Source organism: Salmo salar, chromosome 08, assembly GCF_965601325.2.
Source record: "Salmo salar chromosome 08, fSalSal1, whole genome shotgun sequence".
Lineage (NCBI taxonomy): Eukaryota > Metazoa > Chordata > Actinopteri > Salmoniformes > Salmonidae > Salmo > Salmo salar.
This window is the reverse complement of record NC_138298.1, coordinates 26075681-26092419: the sequence shown is the minus strand read 5'-3', so window position 1 is coordinate 26092419 and position 16739 is coordinate 26075681. Positions and strand designations below refer to the sequence as shown.

General features: G+C 41.8%; 1 protein-coding gene and 1 long non-coding RNA gene across 2 annotated transcripts; both read right to left on the bottom strand.

The window, feature by feature from the left end:
* Positions 1–453: 453 nt before the first annotated feature.
* On the bottom strand, positions 454–3923 carry LOC123744206 (ubiquitin carboxyl-terminal hydrolase 37). The gene is made up of 7 exons (XM_082978312.1): positions 3765–3923; positions 3513–3612; positions 3303–3382; positions 2840–3090; positions 2583–2629; positions 2314–2395; positions 454–1478 (listed from the first exon to the last, which is right to left on the bottom strand). Exons 1-7 carry the CDS (start codon positions 3875–3877, stop codon positions 1237–1239), a joined length of 915 nt encoding a protein of 304 aa, XP_082834438.1. The 5' UTR covers positions 3878–3923; the 3' UTR covers positions 454–1236.
* An 821-nt stretch (positions 3924–4744) lies between these two features.
* Positions 4745–6153, bottom strand: LOC145881502 (uncharacterized). Its single transcript, XR_014393032.1, has 3 exons — positions 5808–6153; positions 5197–5358; positions 4745–4872 (listed from the first exon to the last, which is right to left on the bottom strand). It is a non-coding gene; the product is annotated as an uncharacterized LOC145881502 (long non-coding RNA).
* Between the last annotated feature and the right edge of the window lie 10586 nt (positions 6154–16739).

Below are 16739 nucleotides of genomic sequence, written 5' to 3'. Positions count from 1 at the left end.
ATAACATAAAACAGAAGGACAAAAATACACTGGAGTTGCTTACCAAGAAGACAGTGAATGTTCCTGAGTGGCCAAGTTACAGTTTTGACTTAAATCTTCTTGAAAATCTATGGCAAGACCTGAAAATGGTTGTCTAGCTATGATCAACAACCAATTTGACAAAATATATTTTCCACATTTTAAATTCTGTCTGTAATACAACAAAATGTGTAAAAAGTCAAGGGGTGTGAATACATTCTGAAGGCACTGTAAGTTAAGATTAATGCTCTAATTGTAAGTCTGCTAAAGGACTAAAATGGAAATGTAATAGAAATTAATGGTAAACAATGTATTGTGTAACTTTGGAGTCACTTTTATTGTAAATAAGAATAGAATACGATAAAGCTTCCTGAGTTAAAAAGTTACAACGGTTAACAGAATCATCTTAAATTGGATTATCTTAAATGTGTTTGTCTTTATTGAAATTGCATGGCATGCACAAGTCATCTCCCGACATGCTGGGGACCTGGATCAATGTTGAATATTGCAGGTCATCCAGTCTGACCATGCTGAATAAGAAGTTATACACCACAGTGTATTTCACAACAGGAGGATTTCAAACCAAACCAAATAGAAGGGATGTTATACCCTCTAAATAATCACACACTCTATCCACCACATTTACATGTGTACTACATTTAGTGTGTATACTTTATGTGTTTTTTTACATGAGCTTTATACATTAGGTGAAGTAGTCAAATCAAGGAGAGGCATTTATGACATAAGCTACTGAAAGAATGTTCATGCTAGTGATGAAGAGCAAGTCTCCCTTGATCCCCATGATTAAAGTTGGGCTGAGTGCTGCACCTGTTGAGGCAGGGCTGAGGGTGTTGGGGCTGGGTCTTGTTCTGTCCATGTTGAGACTGGGCCTGGTTCTTCCCATGTTGAGGCTGGGCTGGGGGTGTTGAAACTGTGCCAGGTGTTGCCCCTGTTGAGACAGGTGTGAGTGTGTTGAGGCTGGGCTGGGGGTGTTGAAGCTGGGCCAGGTGCTGCCCCTGTTGAGGCTGGGCTCGGGGTTGTTGATGTTGGGCCCAGTGCTGACCCTGTTGAGGCTCGTTCAGGTGCTGACCCTGTTGAGGCTGAGCTGAGTGTGTTGAGGCTGGTCCAGGTCCTGCCCCTGTTGAGGCATGTCTGAGTGTTTGGAGGCCGGTCCAGGTGCTGCCCCTGTTTAGGCTGGGGCTGGTGCAGGTGGCCATGTTAGGCCCTGTGTGCTGGGGCCTCCCGCTCTCTTGCCCTGTAGGGTGAAAGGAACCGTACACATATATAGCAACACAAGAATATAGATGGTGAGAGTAAGCAGTACCTGAACATATAGAAGAGCATGTAGGCACTCCGGGCTCTGGTCCTCAGCACAGTGGCTTCATTGGACATTGACACCTGGCTGTCGTTACAGCAGAACCAGTTTCCACTGGCATGCAAGATGTCACTAATGTAGTGCCCTGTGGAACAAGTAAGACAGACTAGAGGTCAAAGGTCAGGCTTTTGTGGGTAATAGAGTGTGTCGTAACAGTTAAACAGTTCATTTGGGAGATATTTTATCTGTTACATGTGTCAAGTTTTGAAATCAGAGATAAACAAATACGCGTAGCATATAATTAGGCATGCCTCTCCATTCTTTTGAATTAAACTGCGCAAACTCTAAACATATTGCAGTGCTTGTCGGGATGACACTTCACTCTGAAGCCTGCAGTCTTGCACGCTTGGCCGAAGTGGCTATTGGAGGGTCTAATTATTCCCTACACCAGGGTTCCCCAAATGGTGGCCCATGGGACAAATTTGGCCCAAGGGTGATTTTATTTGGCCCCCCATGTTTTCTGAACAAATAAAATGTAATTGTTAAAAGAATTTAAAAAAGCAACAAATCAGCTCCAAGTGATTATCATTTTGGAAATCTGTTTCAAAGTATTCCCACGCACAATAAAGAGATATATGTGATTGTACACAAATGTAAGCAAGGTTTGATATGAGTCAAATATTACATCTGTTTGGGCTTCTTACGGTCAATTTGCGGTCTACAAACTATTTGTAATTTTGTTCCATACCCCTGCCCATCTGGCTAAGAAATAAAATGGACCCGAGGCTGAATCTAGTTGATGATCCCTGGCCTTCACCCTCGATAATATTCACTCCCTCAGCTTTGGGATGCTTGTGTATACGGCAGAGGCACACATGAACATGCAAATTAAAAGCTGAGGAGAAGGGAGTGATTTGGAATTCAGCTGATGTCATATGTATTGTGCATCTGCATGTGTGTGTTTTAAGGTATTTACTTACCGGAGTTTGCGGAGCCTCCCAAATGAGAGACTACACCAGTCAGCTGGTAGTATCCATTCACTGACTTCACTGGCTGCTGCTTCTGTAAGAAAACACATGTGATCATGGGACTGTCATTTCCTCTACAGTCCACCACACTGTCTACAGTCTACTACAGTACTAGTCTACTACAGGAGGTCTACTACATCGTGTTCTCCTCATAACTATCTCAGTGTTCTGTCATAACTTATTTTTCACTGGTTTCACTCTATCTCTCTCTCTCTTCTCACCACTGAGGCTGTCAGCAGCACTTTCTCTGGTTCCTGGTCATTTGAATCTGAGGGGTCAAATATACATATGAAGAGCTGTGAAAACGTGGTCACTTGTCTGAAATGCTCTGGACTAAAACAGCTCCAATGCATCACTAAAGATGTCTGAGAAACATTTTAAATTGCAGCTTCCAGCTTCTCTGTCAGCAGGACCGTTTTGGGAGTGGATGGTTTGTGTGGTGTTGGAGCAAGAATAGTGTTATGGTGTCATGACCTACCTGAACAGCAGAGGGTGCTGTCTTTGGCCTCTCCAGCTGGGCTGGAGACTTGGCTGGTGAGGGTCTGGGGGATGGACCCCTGGATGCTGGGGGCCAGGTTGGTGAGGGCCTGTGGGCTGGCACTGTGCAGGTGTGGCACCATGTCCCCACAGAGGGTGGAGAGCCTCAGCTCCGAAGGAAACAAAAGAGGAGCCTCCAGCTTCTCCAACCCCCCAGGTCCTCCAAACCTCTTCAGATGCAGAACCAGCACACTGCCCAGAGACAGAGAGGAAGAGAGATGAACAGACAGACAATGAAACCACTCAACAAAATAACAGATGAGTGAAATGTGTTGGGTGGTGCTCATCACTAAGTCCTACAACCTGCTCAGGAAGGTAACTACTCCTAAAGGCTCAGGACACAATGACCACTCATTTCATTACACACTGCTAGTCCTATGAGAGGTTATAAAGGGACAACTCACAGAGGCAGTGTGTGGAAAAGCTCCAACTTTGTGGCGTGGAGTCCTTTACAGCCCTCACATTTGAATTCAACCTTTTCACCCTGGGTTAGAAACAAAAGCATTACAAAATGAATGATACCACTACAATAATAAGATAGTGTATTCTGAGGCAGTGGGCAGCTTGCCCTGGGTGTTAGTCTCTACATGCAGGTCTGAGCCCTAAGTGCTGACTTTGAAAGTGAGTGCTAGGCTGCTCTGCAAGGTGCGCTCAGGGCTGAAGTCCAATGAGAGGTGGTTGTAGTCCTCTCTGGTGGACGACTCGCGCCCACAGCTTCAGAAGCAGGACAAAGAGAAGAAAAATGCTTCAAGTCTGTTTCTGTTTCAGGTGTCTACAATGTTTCTGTTATGCCATGTGTTTTGTAATATTATTTGTAGAAATATCATGTTCTCAGTAGATACATTACAACCAATGGGAGCTCTTACCTGGTACATGTGCGCACCGACACAAGCTGGAACTCCAGCTGGGAAACAGGGCAGGTATAGCTCACCCCGAGTGTCTTCAATATCATGCCCTCCTCCTTCAGCTGACACAGCATGTTCACAAGTAACTCGTGTGCGTCCTATGATGAGGAGAGAAAGAAACATACCAAGATAAAAGCAAATGAAGAAGATAAAATGAACCCTTGCAAAAAGAGCGCACGTACACAAGAGAGTAGTGCCTCAGTTACCTGTTGCGTGTCCCCCAGATATTTCGAATCATATCCTGACAAGGAGTACTTGACCTTCCACATGAGGTCTGCTTTTGAGGCCTGGTTTGCCCCACTGTCAGGTAGACTCGAACGGTACACATCAGACAGACACCTGTAGGGGAGACAGAGAGTAAATTAGCAGCTGACTGGATGGTGTCAACCTACTGGCTTACGCCTAAAGAGGCAGATGAGTATATCCAAATATGTTTTATCTAACGGCACCTCATCATTAGAAATGATTCATTCGATTCAATGCAATTTCACCTTTGAGGACGGACAATGATCAAAACAACAAAAATGTGTTGTTTATTCTCCTAAGATATTTGGTTTGGATACTGCTCTCAATTCCAGAGCATTTTAAAAAACTACCAATTTCCCACGGTAATGTGGAATGTTCAGTCATTGAGCATTATGGGAAAATAGTAATTCTACACTTTCCAAGTTGGCCTACTAATGTTTACATCATAATCATTGTATCATTGTTGTTCCTCTGGTTTATGAAGATTCCGAAAAAATAAAAAAAAAGGAAAAAAAATAAAAATACATACACAGCAAAATATGAAGGAGTTAAGGTTAGGAAAAGTGTTAGATTTAGCAAAAATGCTCTCCTAACCTGCTACGACAAACACTTTGTATAGAAGTCGCATGCAAATTCATGACCACAAATAATGGGTGTGTGGGGAAGTGTCTGCTTTTGATCCTTCCTTTACCTGAGCAGGTTGGAGAAGGGGGAGGAGCTCCAGAGTTGTTCCTGGTGCAGGATTTTCTTTAAGAAGGAAGGCAGGACCAGGAGACACTGCAGGATGGCGTTAAGGAAGCAAGTGTTGCCAATGTTAGGCAACCTGTGAAGAAAAAGCAGCCATCAGTACACACATAGATATACAATACCCTAGACACATAGAGTGGCCTATGTCATAAACCTTCATAACTCTGTCAAGTGATGATAATGGCAGCCATCTTGGTCATGGAAAAATGATATGTAATTATGTGAGTACACAAAGAAGTGGATGTCCTTTAGGCCAAGATTGTTATAATTAATTTCTTTATAAATATCTAATAAAACTGACATGCTTGATAGTAAGCCCTATCCCCATAGTATATCAGACATTGATCTCTAAACAATAAATAACTTATATTCAATGCATTTGTGGTGTGTTGTGGTTTACCCAAGAAGTTCCATGTTGACCAGTGCCCCCCGTTCTCCTCTGGCCCCCTGGGTCTCTTCTGACCCTCTGGTGGCTGAGCTGGCCCTGGGAAGACTCATGCTTCTGGTGGCTGAGACTGGCCTCTGGGGCCTTGGGCTAGAGTGGTCCAGAAGAGACAGAGGTCTGGAGGAAGGAGATAAACAGGTCTAAAGCCTCCAAAACAGAGATTGTATCACTCTACGCAGTCTCTCTATTAAATACTATACTGTACTATAAACACAGTCTGAGTAGTTACGCATGTATTGCTGTCCATATAAATGCAGTGTACCAAGTAGACCAGGGCAATAGGTTAGTACTCTCTTTATCCACTAGATGTGGACAGAAGAGCCTAAAACTACAGTTTGTGGAAAATAACTTTCTGGGACTGTGTTTATAGAGTTTCTCAGAGTAGGAGTCTGATCTAGGATCAGTTTGCCTTTTAGAACATTAAAAATCAGATTATTATGGAAAGAGAGGACCTGATCCTAGATTAGCACTCATACTCTTGATAAACACTGGCCCTGGTCTTGTAGCTCTAAACCCAACTCTCTAAAGAGACTCTAGGATGGCACTGTACTTTTTGTTTGAATTACCTGACTGTTGTGCCCTCATGGCTGGTGTCTCCATGACAGTCCAGAGGGTTGGTAGGAGAGGGAGAACTAGGGAGGGACACCACTGGAGAGGATTTCACTGGGGAAGGGTGTTTGGCAGGTGACCGGGGTACAGAGGGCTGTTTAGCAGGAGAGCAAGGCTGAGAGGAACATTTAACAGGAGAGGAAGGTGGATGGAGGGAGGAGAGTTGGTCAGAGGGTGAAGGGTCAGAGGTGACGGAGGCATTCCGTTCAGAACGGTCAGATGGAATTGGAGAGGGGGATGAAGTGCCACTCTCCTTCTTTCTTGTCTTCTGCTCCACATCAACTGAATTTGCTTTCTGACGTTTTTTCTGTTGACAAGAAAATGTGATAGTGCTGAAAAAATACCCTTTTCCCCGATCCCCAGCAAATGGAAGAGGGGGGGGTCATCGGAATAGGAAAAGGTAGGCCTAACCGAGAGGAACTTAGCTATCTATCCTAAACCTCATATAACACAGAATAGACAGGTTACATTGAGTGGCATTTGCAACAGCCGAACTTCATGTACATTTCATGTACACTTTTTATGCATTTGTCAATCAGAATGTACTTTTATTCTTCCCACTAGGTCTAAGAGAAAAATACTACTCCAGAATTTAAATAGTTGTTAATCAATTAAATGACCTGATTTCATACCTTTTTGCACCAGCAGAAACAAGCCATGTCAATAACCAATGAAGACTGATACATATCCACATTAACCCATTGTTCAAATTGGCTTAAAGACCATTGTGATGTCATCGGTCATGTATGACACCACCATCTGGCAACCCATTCTATAATATATTGTTCAATGAACAAATATGTTTTATTGAAGAGCAAAGTTATGCAGTATACATACAATATTGGAGATAATATGTTCCATTGTTTTCCTGTTTCTTCTTTTACATTCATTTTTTTGTATGTTGTTTCATTGAACGTACGACCACAATAAAGGCATTTTAAGTGCCTTCATCTTCATCTTCCTTGTTTTTTGATAGCTTCCATGTTGTTTGTGGATTGATCATTGGTTTATTGAAATGCTAAATGCTTTTTCTCATATTCACCAGCAGTTGGACAAAGGGTTGGTGAAAAGAATGTGAACAGGTGATAGAGATTTAGCCTGAACCTCAAACAACAATCCAGATTGGTTAGGGACAATTTTCCGTATTCAATCTTGCCCTGAGGGCAGCTCTGCCTCAAGGACATAATGAATGCTATTGGTTCAAATAAAGCTCAGTGGGCAGAGCTTACAGTGCCCAGTGTGAGTTAAATACACTTGCTAGGTGATAAGTTGGTGTTGAATGGAAGGCATAACACAAGGTTGCTGGATTGAATTTTGTTTTCTAACCTCACTCCAACTCCTAAACAATTCTTCTTACCTAAACTTAACCCAACCCTAGCTAGAGTCCCAGATCTGTTTAATGCTGTCTTGCCAACTCCTACAGTGGTTCTTCATTAAAAAGTTGCATCATACTGCAGCACAACTTGCGGGCTGCCGCAGAATTCTATGGCACGTTATTTAAGTGTCAACCATTGTTGCCATTAATGCTAGTTAGTGCTAGTTTGACCACCACAGGGCATCTTTGAGAAGCATTTGACAATTTTTAATATTAAACTAATCGTTGGATAACAGATCGGCTCTCAGAACTCATTTACACGTGTTACTGTGTGTGTTTCAACCCTCTCTCTCTCTCTCTCTCTCTCTCTCTCTCTCTCTCTCTCTCTCTCTCTCTCTCTCTCGCTCTCTCTCTCTCTCTCTCTCTCTCTCTCTCTCTCGACCTCTAACTCTCTCTCTCTCTCTCTCTCTCTCTCTCTCTCTCTCTCTCTCTCTCGACCTCTCTCTCTCGACCTCTCTCTCTCGACCTCTCTGTCTCTCTCGACCTCTCTCTCTCTCGACCTCTCTCTCTCTCGACCTCTCTCTCTCTCGACCTCTCTCTCTCTCGACCTCTGAACGCTCAGCTCTGAAAAGCCAACTGACATTTACTCCTAAGGTGCTGACCGGTTGCACCCTCTATAACCACTCTATATATTTACAGTAGTGATGGACAGCTGGAGGCATTTTGTTTTTCACAAGCTAGCAGGCTGTGAATTCTGAAAACAAGCCAACCTAACTAAGAAACACATTTCATTGGTTGCCATGGTGAATAATCCAATAATAATTGGTTGGACACATGAAAGGAAACATCAAATTGTTTTCCCGAATCTCTAAATGAAAATACTTGCAGATCAATACAGATCAAGAAATTACAGTAGTAGATCTAATTGCATTTAGAGGATTCTAAATGAATATCTAATGGGTTTTGTACTATTATCAGGCAGGGTTAATAATACATGAATATATTTGTAGGGGTTGGGAAAATCTGGTTTTAGAGTACTTAAGAGTACTTAAGCTTTGAATACATTGCAAGTTTGCCCATTTTAGCCTTTAGGCTACACTTTACAATTGGACTCATCTGAATGACTGCAACATCTACAGTGGTACAAAAATAAATATATTATTGAATTACTTTTTTTAAATGTATATGTTTATTAAGTAGTCTTGCTTGTCTCAGAGCAGCACAAAACGGTGCTGAAATAGTTGACCATACGCGGGTAGGCTTTTGCTTCAAATCCTATTGTAACAATTGGATGACTTTGGGAGTTTCAGTAAGCAACAATTTGTTGCCTTCATTAGCCTACTTTATTCTTAAAATAACTCCAGCACATAGAAGAGAAAGGAGCCTTAAATAATTAAACAATAAAGCAATTTAATTCACAAATGCATTTGACTGTATTTAAAATTGGCCATCAACCAAAACACACCATGGTAGAAACATGTTACTGATTATTATATATTTTTTTTTACTATTTCAAAATGCATATGTTTAATAAGCTACTGTGCAGTCTAACAAGTAAACATAGCCTACAGTACAAGGTAAACATGGCAAAGATGCTTAATTCCTTACATAAGGGAGAGCAGGCCATGTCAAGACTTTCTCAGTGACCTCAAGTACTCATTAACTCTGTCTTTAATGCTTTTTCAGGTTGCATCAGTCATGGACACAGTATTAATGGTGAACACCTGGAGGTTCACTGGTAAGCCACATTTGCCTCGGGATCCATCCGAGATAAAAATTGACCCCTGCTGTAAATGGCCATTGGTGCCGGTCACACCACGGAGGGAATTCTCCACTAGGTTCAGATCTAGGATCAGGTTTCTTTCCCCCAATCTTAACCTTAACCATTTGTGGTGGAAATGCAAAACTGACCTAAGATCAGAGTCTAGGGTCAACTTCCCCCTTCACCACCAGTCACAGAGTGAGATCCATAATGTGTTCTCCATTTGAAGGCTGGTGGTGCTGTAAACTCAGTCAGGATATATGTAGTGTATATGTCAATTAACAGGATCCCAATTTACTATAGCAGATCCAAAATTGGGACCCTGTGAATTCACACATACATCATATAGCATGATATATAGTCATATCAGGTATTATATTATAAAACTAAGACTGGTGGGAGTCATATCATGTAGTATATTATAAAACTAAGACTGGTGGGAGTCATATCATGTATTATATTACCAAACTAAGGCTGGTGGGAGTCATGTCTTGTATTATATTGTCAAACTAAGACTGGTGGGAGTCATATAATGTATTATAATATCAAACTAAGGCTGGTGGGAGTCATATCATGTAGTATATTATCAAACTAAGGCTGATGGGAGTCATATCATGTAGTATATTATCAAACTAAGGATGGTGGGCGTCATATAATGTATTATATTATCAAACTAAGGCTGGTGGGAGTCATATCATGCATTATATTATCAAGCTAAGGCTGGTGGGAGTCATATCATGTAGTATATTATCAAGCTAAGGCTGGTGGGAGTCATATCATGTAGTATATTATCAAGCTAAAGCTGGTGGGAGTCATATCATCTATTATATTATCAAACTAAGGCTGGTGGGAGTCATATCATGTATTATATTATCAAACTAAGACGGGTGGGAGTCATATCATGCATTATATTATCAAACTTAGGCTGATGGGAGTCATATAATGTATTATAGCCGCGAGCTACCCAAGTGACACGAGCCTACCAGATGAGCTAAATCACTTCTATGCTCGCTTCAAGGCAAGCAACACTGAGGCATGCATGAGAGCATCAGCTGTTTCGGACGACTGTGTGATCACGCTCTCCGAAGCCGACGTGAGTAAGACCTTTAAACAGGTCAACATACACAAGAATGCGGGGGGCCAGACGGATTACCAGGACATGTGCTCCAGGCATGTGCTGACCAACTAGCAGGTGTCTTCGCAAACATTTTCAACATGTCCCTGATTGAGTCTGTAATACCAACATGTTTCAAGCAGACCACCATAGTCCCTGTGCCCAAGAACACAAAGGCAACCTGCCTAAATGACTGCAGACCCGTAGCACTCACGTCCGTAGCCATGAAGTGCTTTGAAAGGCTCGTAATGGCTCACATCAACACCATTATCCCAGAAACCCTAGACCCACTCCAATTTGCATACCGCCCAAACAGATCCACAGATGATGCAATCTCTATTGCACTCCACACTGCCCTTTCCCACCTGGACAAAAGGAACACCTATGTGAGAATGCTATTCATTGACTACAGCTCAGCGTTCAACACCATAGTGCCCTCAAAGCTCATCACTAAGCTAAGGATCCTGGGACTAAACACCTCCCTCTTCAACCGGATCCTGGACTTCCTGACGGGCCGCCCCCAGGTGGTGAGGGTAGGTAGCAACACATCTGCCACGCTGATCCTCAACACTGGAGCTCCACAGGGGTGCGTGCTCAGTCCCCTCCTGTACTCCCTTTTCACCCACAACTGCATGGCAAGGCACGACTCCAACACCATCATTAAGTTTGCAGACGACACAACAGTGGTAGGCCTGATCACCGACAACGACAAGACAGCCTATCGGGAGGAGGTCAAAGACCTGGCCGGGTGGTGCCAGAATAACAACCTATCCCTCAACGTAACCAAGACTAAGGAGATGATTGTGGACTACAGGAAAAGGAGCACCGAGCACGTCCCCATTCTCATTGACGGGGCTGTAGTTGAGCAGGTTGAGAGCTTCAAATTCCTTGGTGTCCACATCAACAACAAACTAGAATGGTCCAAACACACCAAGACAGTCGTGAATAGGGCACGACAAAGCCTATTCCCCCTCAGGAAACTAAAAAGATTTGGCATGGGTCCTGAGATCCTCAAAAGGTTCTACAGCTGCAACATCGAGAGCATCCTGACCGGTTGCATCACTGCCTGGTACAGCAATTGCTCGGCCTCCGACCGCAAGGCACTTCAGAGGGTAGTGCGTATGGCCCAGTACATCACTGGGACAAATCTGCCTGCCATCCAGGACCTCTACACCAGGCGGTGTCAGAAGAAAGCCCTAAAAATTGTCAAAGACCCCAGCCACCACAGTCATAGACTGTTCTCTCTACTACCGCATGGCAAGCAGTACCGGAGGGCCAAGTCTAGGACAAAAAGGCTTCTCAACAGTTTTTACCGCCAAGCCATAAGACTTCTGAACCGGTAACCAAATGGTTACACGGACTATTTGCATTGTGTGCCCCCCAACCCCTCTTTTACACTGTTGCTACTCTCTGTTTATCTTATATGCATAGTCACTTTAACTATACATTCATGTACATACTACCTCAACTGGCCCGACCAACCGGTGCTCCCGCACATTGGCTAACCGGGCTATCTGCATTGTGTCCCACCACCCGCCAACCCCTCTTTTTACGCTACTGCTACTCTCTGTTCATCATATATGCATAGTCACTTTAACCATACCTACATGTACATACTACCTCAATAAGCCTGACTAACCGGTGTCTGTACATAGCCTTGCTACTCTTATTTTCAAATGTCTTTTTACTGTTGTTTTATTTCTTTACTTACCTACACACACACACACACACACACACACCACACACACACACACACACACACACACACACACACACACACACACACACACACACACATACCTTATTTTTGCACTATTGGTTAGAGCCTGTAAGTAAGCATTTCACTGTAAGGCCTATACCTTTTGTATTCGGCGCACGTGACAAATACACTTTGATTTGATTTGAGTAAAGGGAACGTTGATAGTGTATACTAATGAGGAAAACTCTTTCAAGTGCACGTGCTGATATTTCTTCTGCGCTGCAGTCCCAGGGAGCTGTGCACCTGCACCAACACGCAGTTTAGAGGGAACATTGCTCTACACAGTTATAATGCAGGTTAATGTGCTTCATTTTAAGAAGTTATTTGGCCACTTATGTGTGTGACTATGATTTTAAAAAGTTGCCAAAAATAGTATGCACTGTTTCTTGTCAAAAGCTGGGCATCATTCACAAGTGATAATACATCATTCACAAGTGATAATAGATCATTCACAAGTGATAATACATCATTCACAAGTGATAATACATCATTCACAAGTGATAATACATCATTCACAAGTGATAATACATCTTTCACAAGTGATAATACATCTTTCACAAGTGATAATACATCATTCACAAGTGATAATACATCATTCACAAGTGATAATACATCCAGTATTGAGACATTTTGAAAAAAAGATGTGCCCATTTTTAACTGCCTCCTACACCAACTCAGAAGCTAGGATATGCATATTATTAACACATTCGGATAGAAAACACTCTGAATTTTCTAAAACAGTTTGAATGGTGTCTGTAAGTATAACAAAACTCATATTGCAGGCAAAAACCTGTGAAAAATAGATTTAAAAAAATGTGAATTTTGTGACTGTACTATTTAGTGTCATTGTTTTATAGATACCATAGTGAGAAAGGATTCATTTCGCAACACCTACGTCTTCCACTAGATGTCAACGATCTTTATAAAGTTGTTTGAAGCGTCTATGATAAACAGAGAGCAAATTAGAATCCAAGGAAGTTGACATGTCATCACTTCATTTTTTTGCGCCTGCGCATAAATCTGAGAAACGTGAGTTTGTCATCATTTTTTATCTAGACATAGGATAGGTTGTGTGAAAATATTACTGATGTTTAACGTTAAAAATGGACCAAAAGATTAATGCTAAACAACATTTTACATGTTTGAACGAACATAAATAGATTATTTACTAGGTTTTTTTAGCTTTTCGGCGTGATTTTACCAGCCCCCAACCACGTTTTGTGGGAGCATAATGAACGCTAAGTACTTGGTGTTATTTGGACATAAATTATGAACTTTGTCAAAAGAAACCACATTTGTTCCGGACCTGGAATGCCTTCCGGACCTGGGATCCTGCCTTCTGATGGAGATAATCAAAGGTAAGGGGGTATTTACAATGTTATTATCGATTTTAGATTATGCTAACTGTATAGCATAGCCTGTTGTTCTTAGCATAGCACCCCGTTTATTGCAAAATGTGATTTCCCAGTAAAGTTATTTTGAGATCTGGCCATTCGGTAGCAATTACGAGATGATAATATATTATTCTTTGAATGACAATATTATAATTTACCAATGTTGTCGAATAGTAATTTTGTTATGTTCACCGGAAGCATTTCAGAGAAGAAAAAAATCTGAATTTCACGCTACTGTAAAATGCTGTTTTTGGATATAAATATGAACTTGATGGAACAAAAAATGCATGTATTGTATAACATAATGTCCTAGGAGTGTCATCTGATGGAGATTGACAAAGGTTAGTGCATAATTCTAGCTGGTTTCTGCTTTTGGTGACGCCTGACCTTGAATTGAAAATGGATGTTTGTACTTTTGTGGCTATGTACTGTCCTAACATAATCTAACTTTATGCTTTTGCCGTAAAGCCTCTTTGAAAATCGAACAATGTGGTTAGATTAAGGAGATGTTTATCTTTTAAATTGTGTAAAATAGTTGATGGTTTGAGAAATTGAAATTATTAGATTTTTGATGTTTTGAATTTCCAGCCTTGTTAGCAATCCCGACTCAGGGTTCATTGCTAACCTGTAGCCCCAACAGGTTAAAGTGTGAGAGAGACCAGTTAGAGAAAACAAACCAAAACCAGTTACAGGAGTGTTACAATGCCTTGACTAAAGACAGGGACATGATGAGTGACAGGGTCAGTCTTCTGATCAATGAGAAGGTGACGCTGGAGAAGGGGCTCTCTGGGTGTGGTAAATGCCAAGTCAGACACCAGGGCTGCATCTATACTGAACAAAAATAGAAACAGAGTTAGAGAGACCAGTTACAGAGTGAGAGGGACCAGTTACAGAGTGAGAGAGACCAGTTACAGAGTGAGAGAGACCAGTTACAGAGTGAGAGAGACCAGTTACAGAGTGAGTTGAATTCAACTATTTCATTGATTTTACTGAGTTAGTTCATATCAGGAAATCAGTCAACTGAAATTAGGCCCTAATCTAAGCATTTCACATGACTGGGAATACAGATGTGCATTTTTTTTTAAAGGGCCTCACAATGGGCCTCAGGATCTCGTCACGGTAACCCCACCACCATGGGGCATCAGCAAACCGCTCGTCCACACGATGCCATACACGTGGTCTGCGGTTGTGAGGACTATTGGACGTACTGCCAAATTCTCTAAAATGACGTTGTAGGTGACTTATGGTAGAGAAATGAACATTCAATTATCTAGAAACGGCTCTGGTGGACATTCCTGCAGTCAGCATGCCAATTGCACACTCCCTCAAAACTTGAGACATCTGTAATGATCATACCAGCTTCTTGATATGCCACATATGCCAGGTGGATGGATTATCTTGGCAAAGGAGAAATGCTCACTAACAGGGATGTAAACAAATGTACAGTATGCACAACATTTGAGAGAAATCAGCTTTTTGTGCGTATGGAACATATCTGGGATCTTTTATTTCAGCTCATGAAACATGGGACCAACAACTTACAGGTTGAGTTTATATTTTTGTTCAGTTTCGATTCTATACCCTTCCTTTTCCTGAAGTGTGCGGGTCCAGTGTGCACTAGGACACCGTGTGCAGTGCATCCCCATCGTGAATTTACCAATAGTTCAATTACAGTGTTAACATTTGTTTAAAGGAATGTTGAAAGATTCTGACAACTAAGACGTTTTTCTACTTAGGGTCAGATGAACTCTGGATACGATTTTTATGTCTCTGTGTGCAGTATGGAGGAAGCTAGAGGTAGTTTGTCTTGCACGGCAACGCATGCAGGCACGGCAACCATACAGCCTTTAGAAACTGAAACGGGTTTGCTGTATTTAAGTGTTATTTCTTTCTCTGTTTGTATTCTCAAACAGAGAAAATGTGTCCTAAAGGATGGAAGAAGTTTGGCTTCAACAGCTGTTATTACCTCTCGGCTGAGAAGAAACCCTGGGAGTACGCTGAACAGGACTGTCGAGGAGAGAGAGAGAGAGAGAGAGAGAGAGAGAGAGAGAGAGAGAGAGAGAGAGAGAGAGAGAGAGAGAGAGAGAGAGAGAGAGAGAGAGAGAGAGGGTACACCACTGATAATTCAGGTCCTAATGGGGAGGAGGACTGTGCTGAGATGAATTGTGCATATTGTGACCCTGTATATACATGGAATGATGTACCGATGAACGTAATTGGATTTGTGAAAGAGTGATTTAACAAACAATAGCTCGTTATGTACAGTTGCCTTGCATGTAGTCTGTACACAAATATCTCTCTCCCCCAATGGGGTTTTATTGGCATGGGAAACATGTGTTTATATTGCCAAAGCAAGAAACAAAAAGCAACATCATTAAAACAAACATTTAAAGGGGGGAGGAGTGGTAGGATTAGGGGAAAATAATAAAGGAAAATATATACAAAAATATATACATTTTATATACATTTCCCCAAAAAATATATGGGGGATTGGAAATTATGGAGACAATTACATTGATGGAAGCCACAATCCATCCACAATATTAAAGCTGATCTACCCCATAAAAAATTAAAATTAAATAAAAAGTACTGTACATTGCACTCAAATGTTTCAAAAGCATAAAGATGTTTCAAATGTTAGAATATCATCTATGTACAGTGTTTTTAACAATGTGCAAATAGTTGTAGTATGAATAGTAGGATAAGATAAATAAACAGATAATTATTGGTGGTTTTTACAATGTTGTTTGTGCTCCATTGGTTGCCCTGTTTTCATGGCAACCTTGTTGCTGTGATCACCTAATATATGGGAGTTTGTCAATGTTTGATTTGTTTTCTAATTCTTTGTGGGTCTGTGTGATCTGTGGGAAATATGTGTCTCTGATATGGTCATACATTGGCAAGAGGTTAGGAAGTGCAGCTCAGTTTCCACCTAATTTTGTGGGCAGTGTGCACATAGCCTGTCTTTTCTCGAGAGCCAGTACTGCCTATGGCGGCATCTGCAAGACACAATAGCAAGACTAGGCTCACTGAGTCTGTACATAGTCAAGAATTTTCTTCATTTAGGGTCAGTCACAGTGGTCAGGTATTCTGCCACTGTGTACTCTCTGTTTAGGGCCAGATAGCATTCCAATGTGCTCTGTTTTTAGGTTGATTCTTTCCAATGTGTCAAATAGTTATCTTTTTGTATTGTTATAGTTTGGTTGGGTCTAATTGTGTTTCTGTCCTGGGGCTCTGTGGGGTCTGTTTGTGTTTGTGAACAGAGCCCCAGAACCAGCTGGCTGAGGAGACTTCCCTAGGTTCATCTCTCCGTACGTGAGGGCTTTGTGTTGGACTGTATAGGCATTTAACAGCTCTTTTCTGGATTTTGATAATTTGCGGGTTTAGTCCTAATTCTGCTCTGCGTTCGTTGTTTGGGGTTTTGCGTCGTACATAAAGGATGCTGTAACAGACGGTATAATGGAACAAATACAAAGATGAGTCCTCTATCTATGTTCATGGAGACAGTGCTGAATGATTAAGTGATGATCCCACCTAGTGATTAA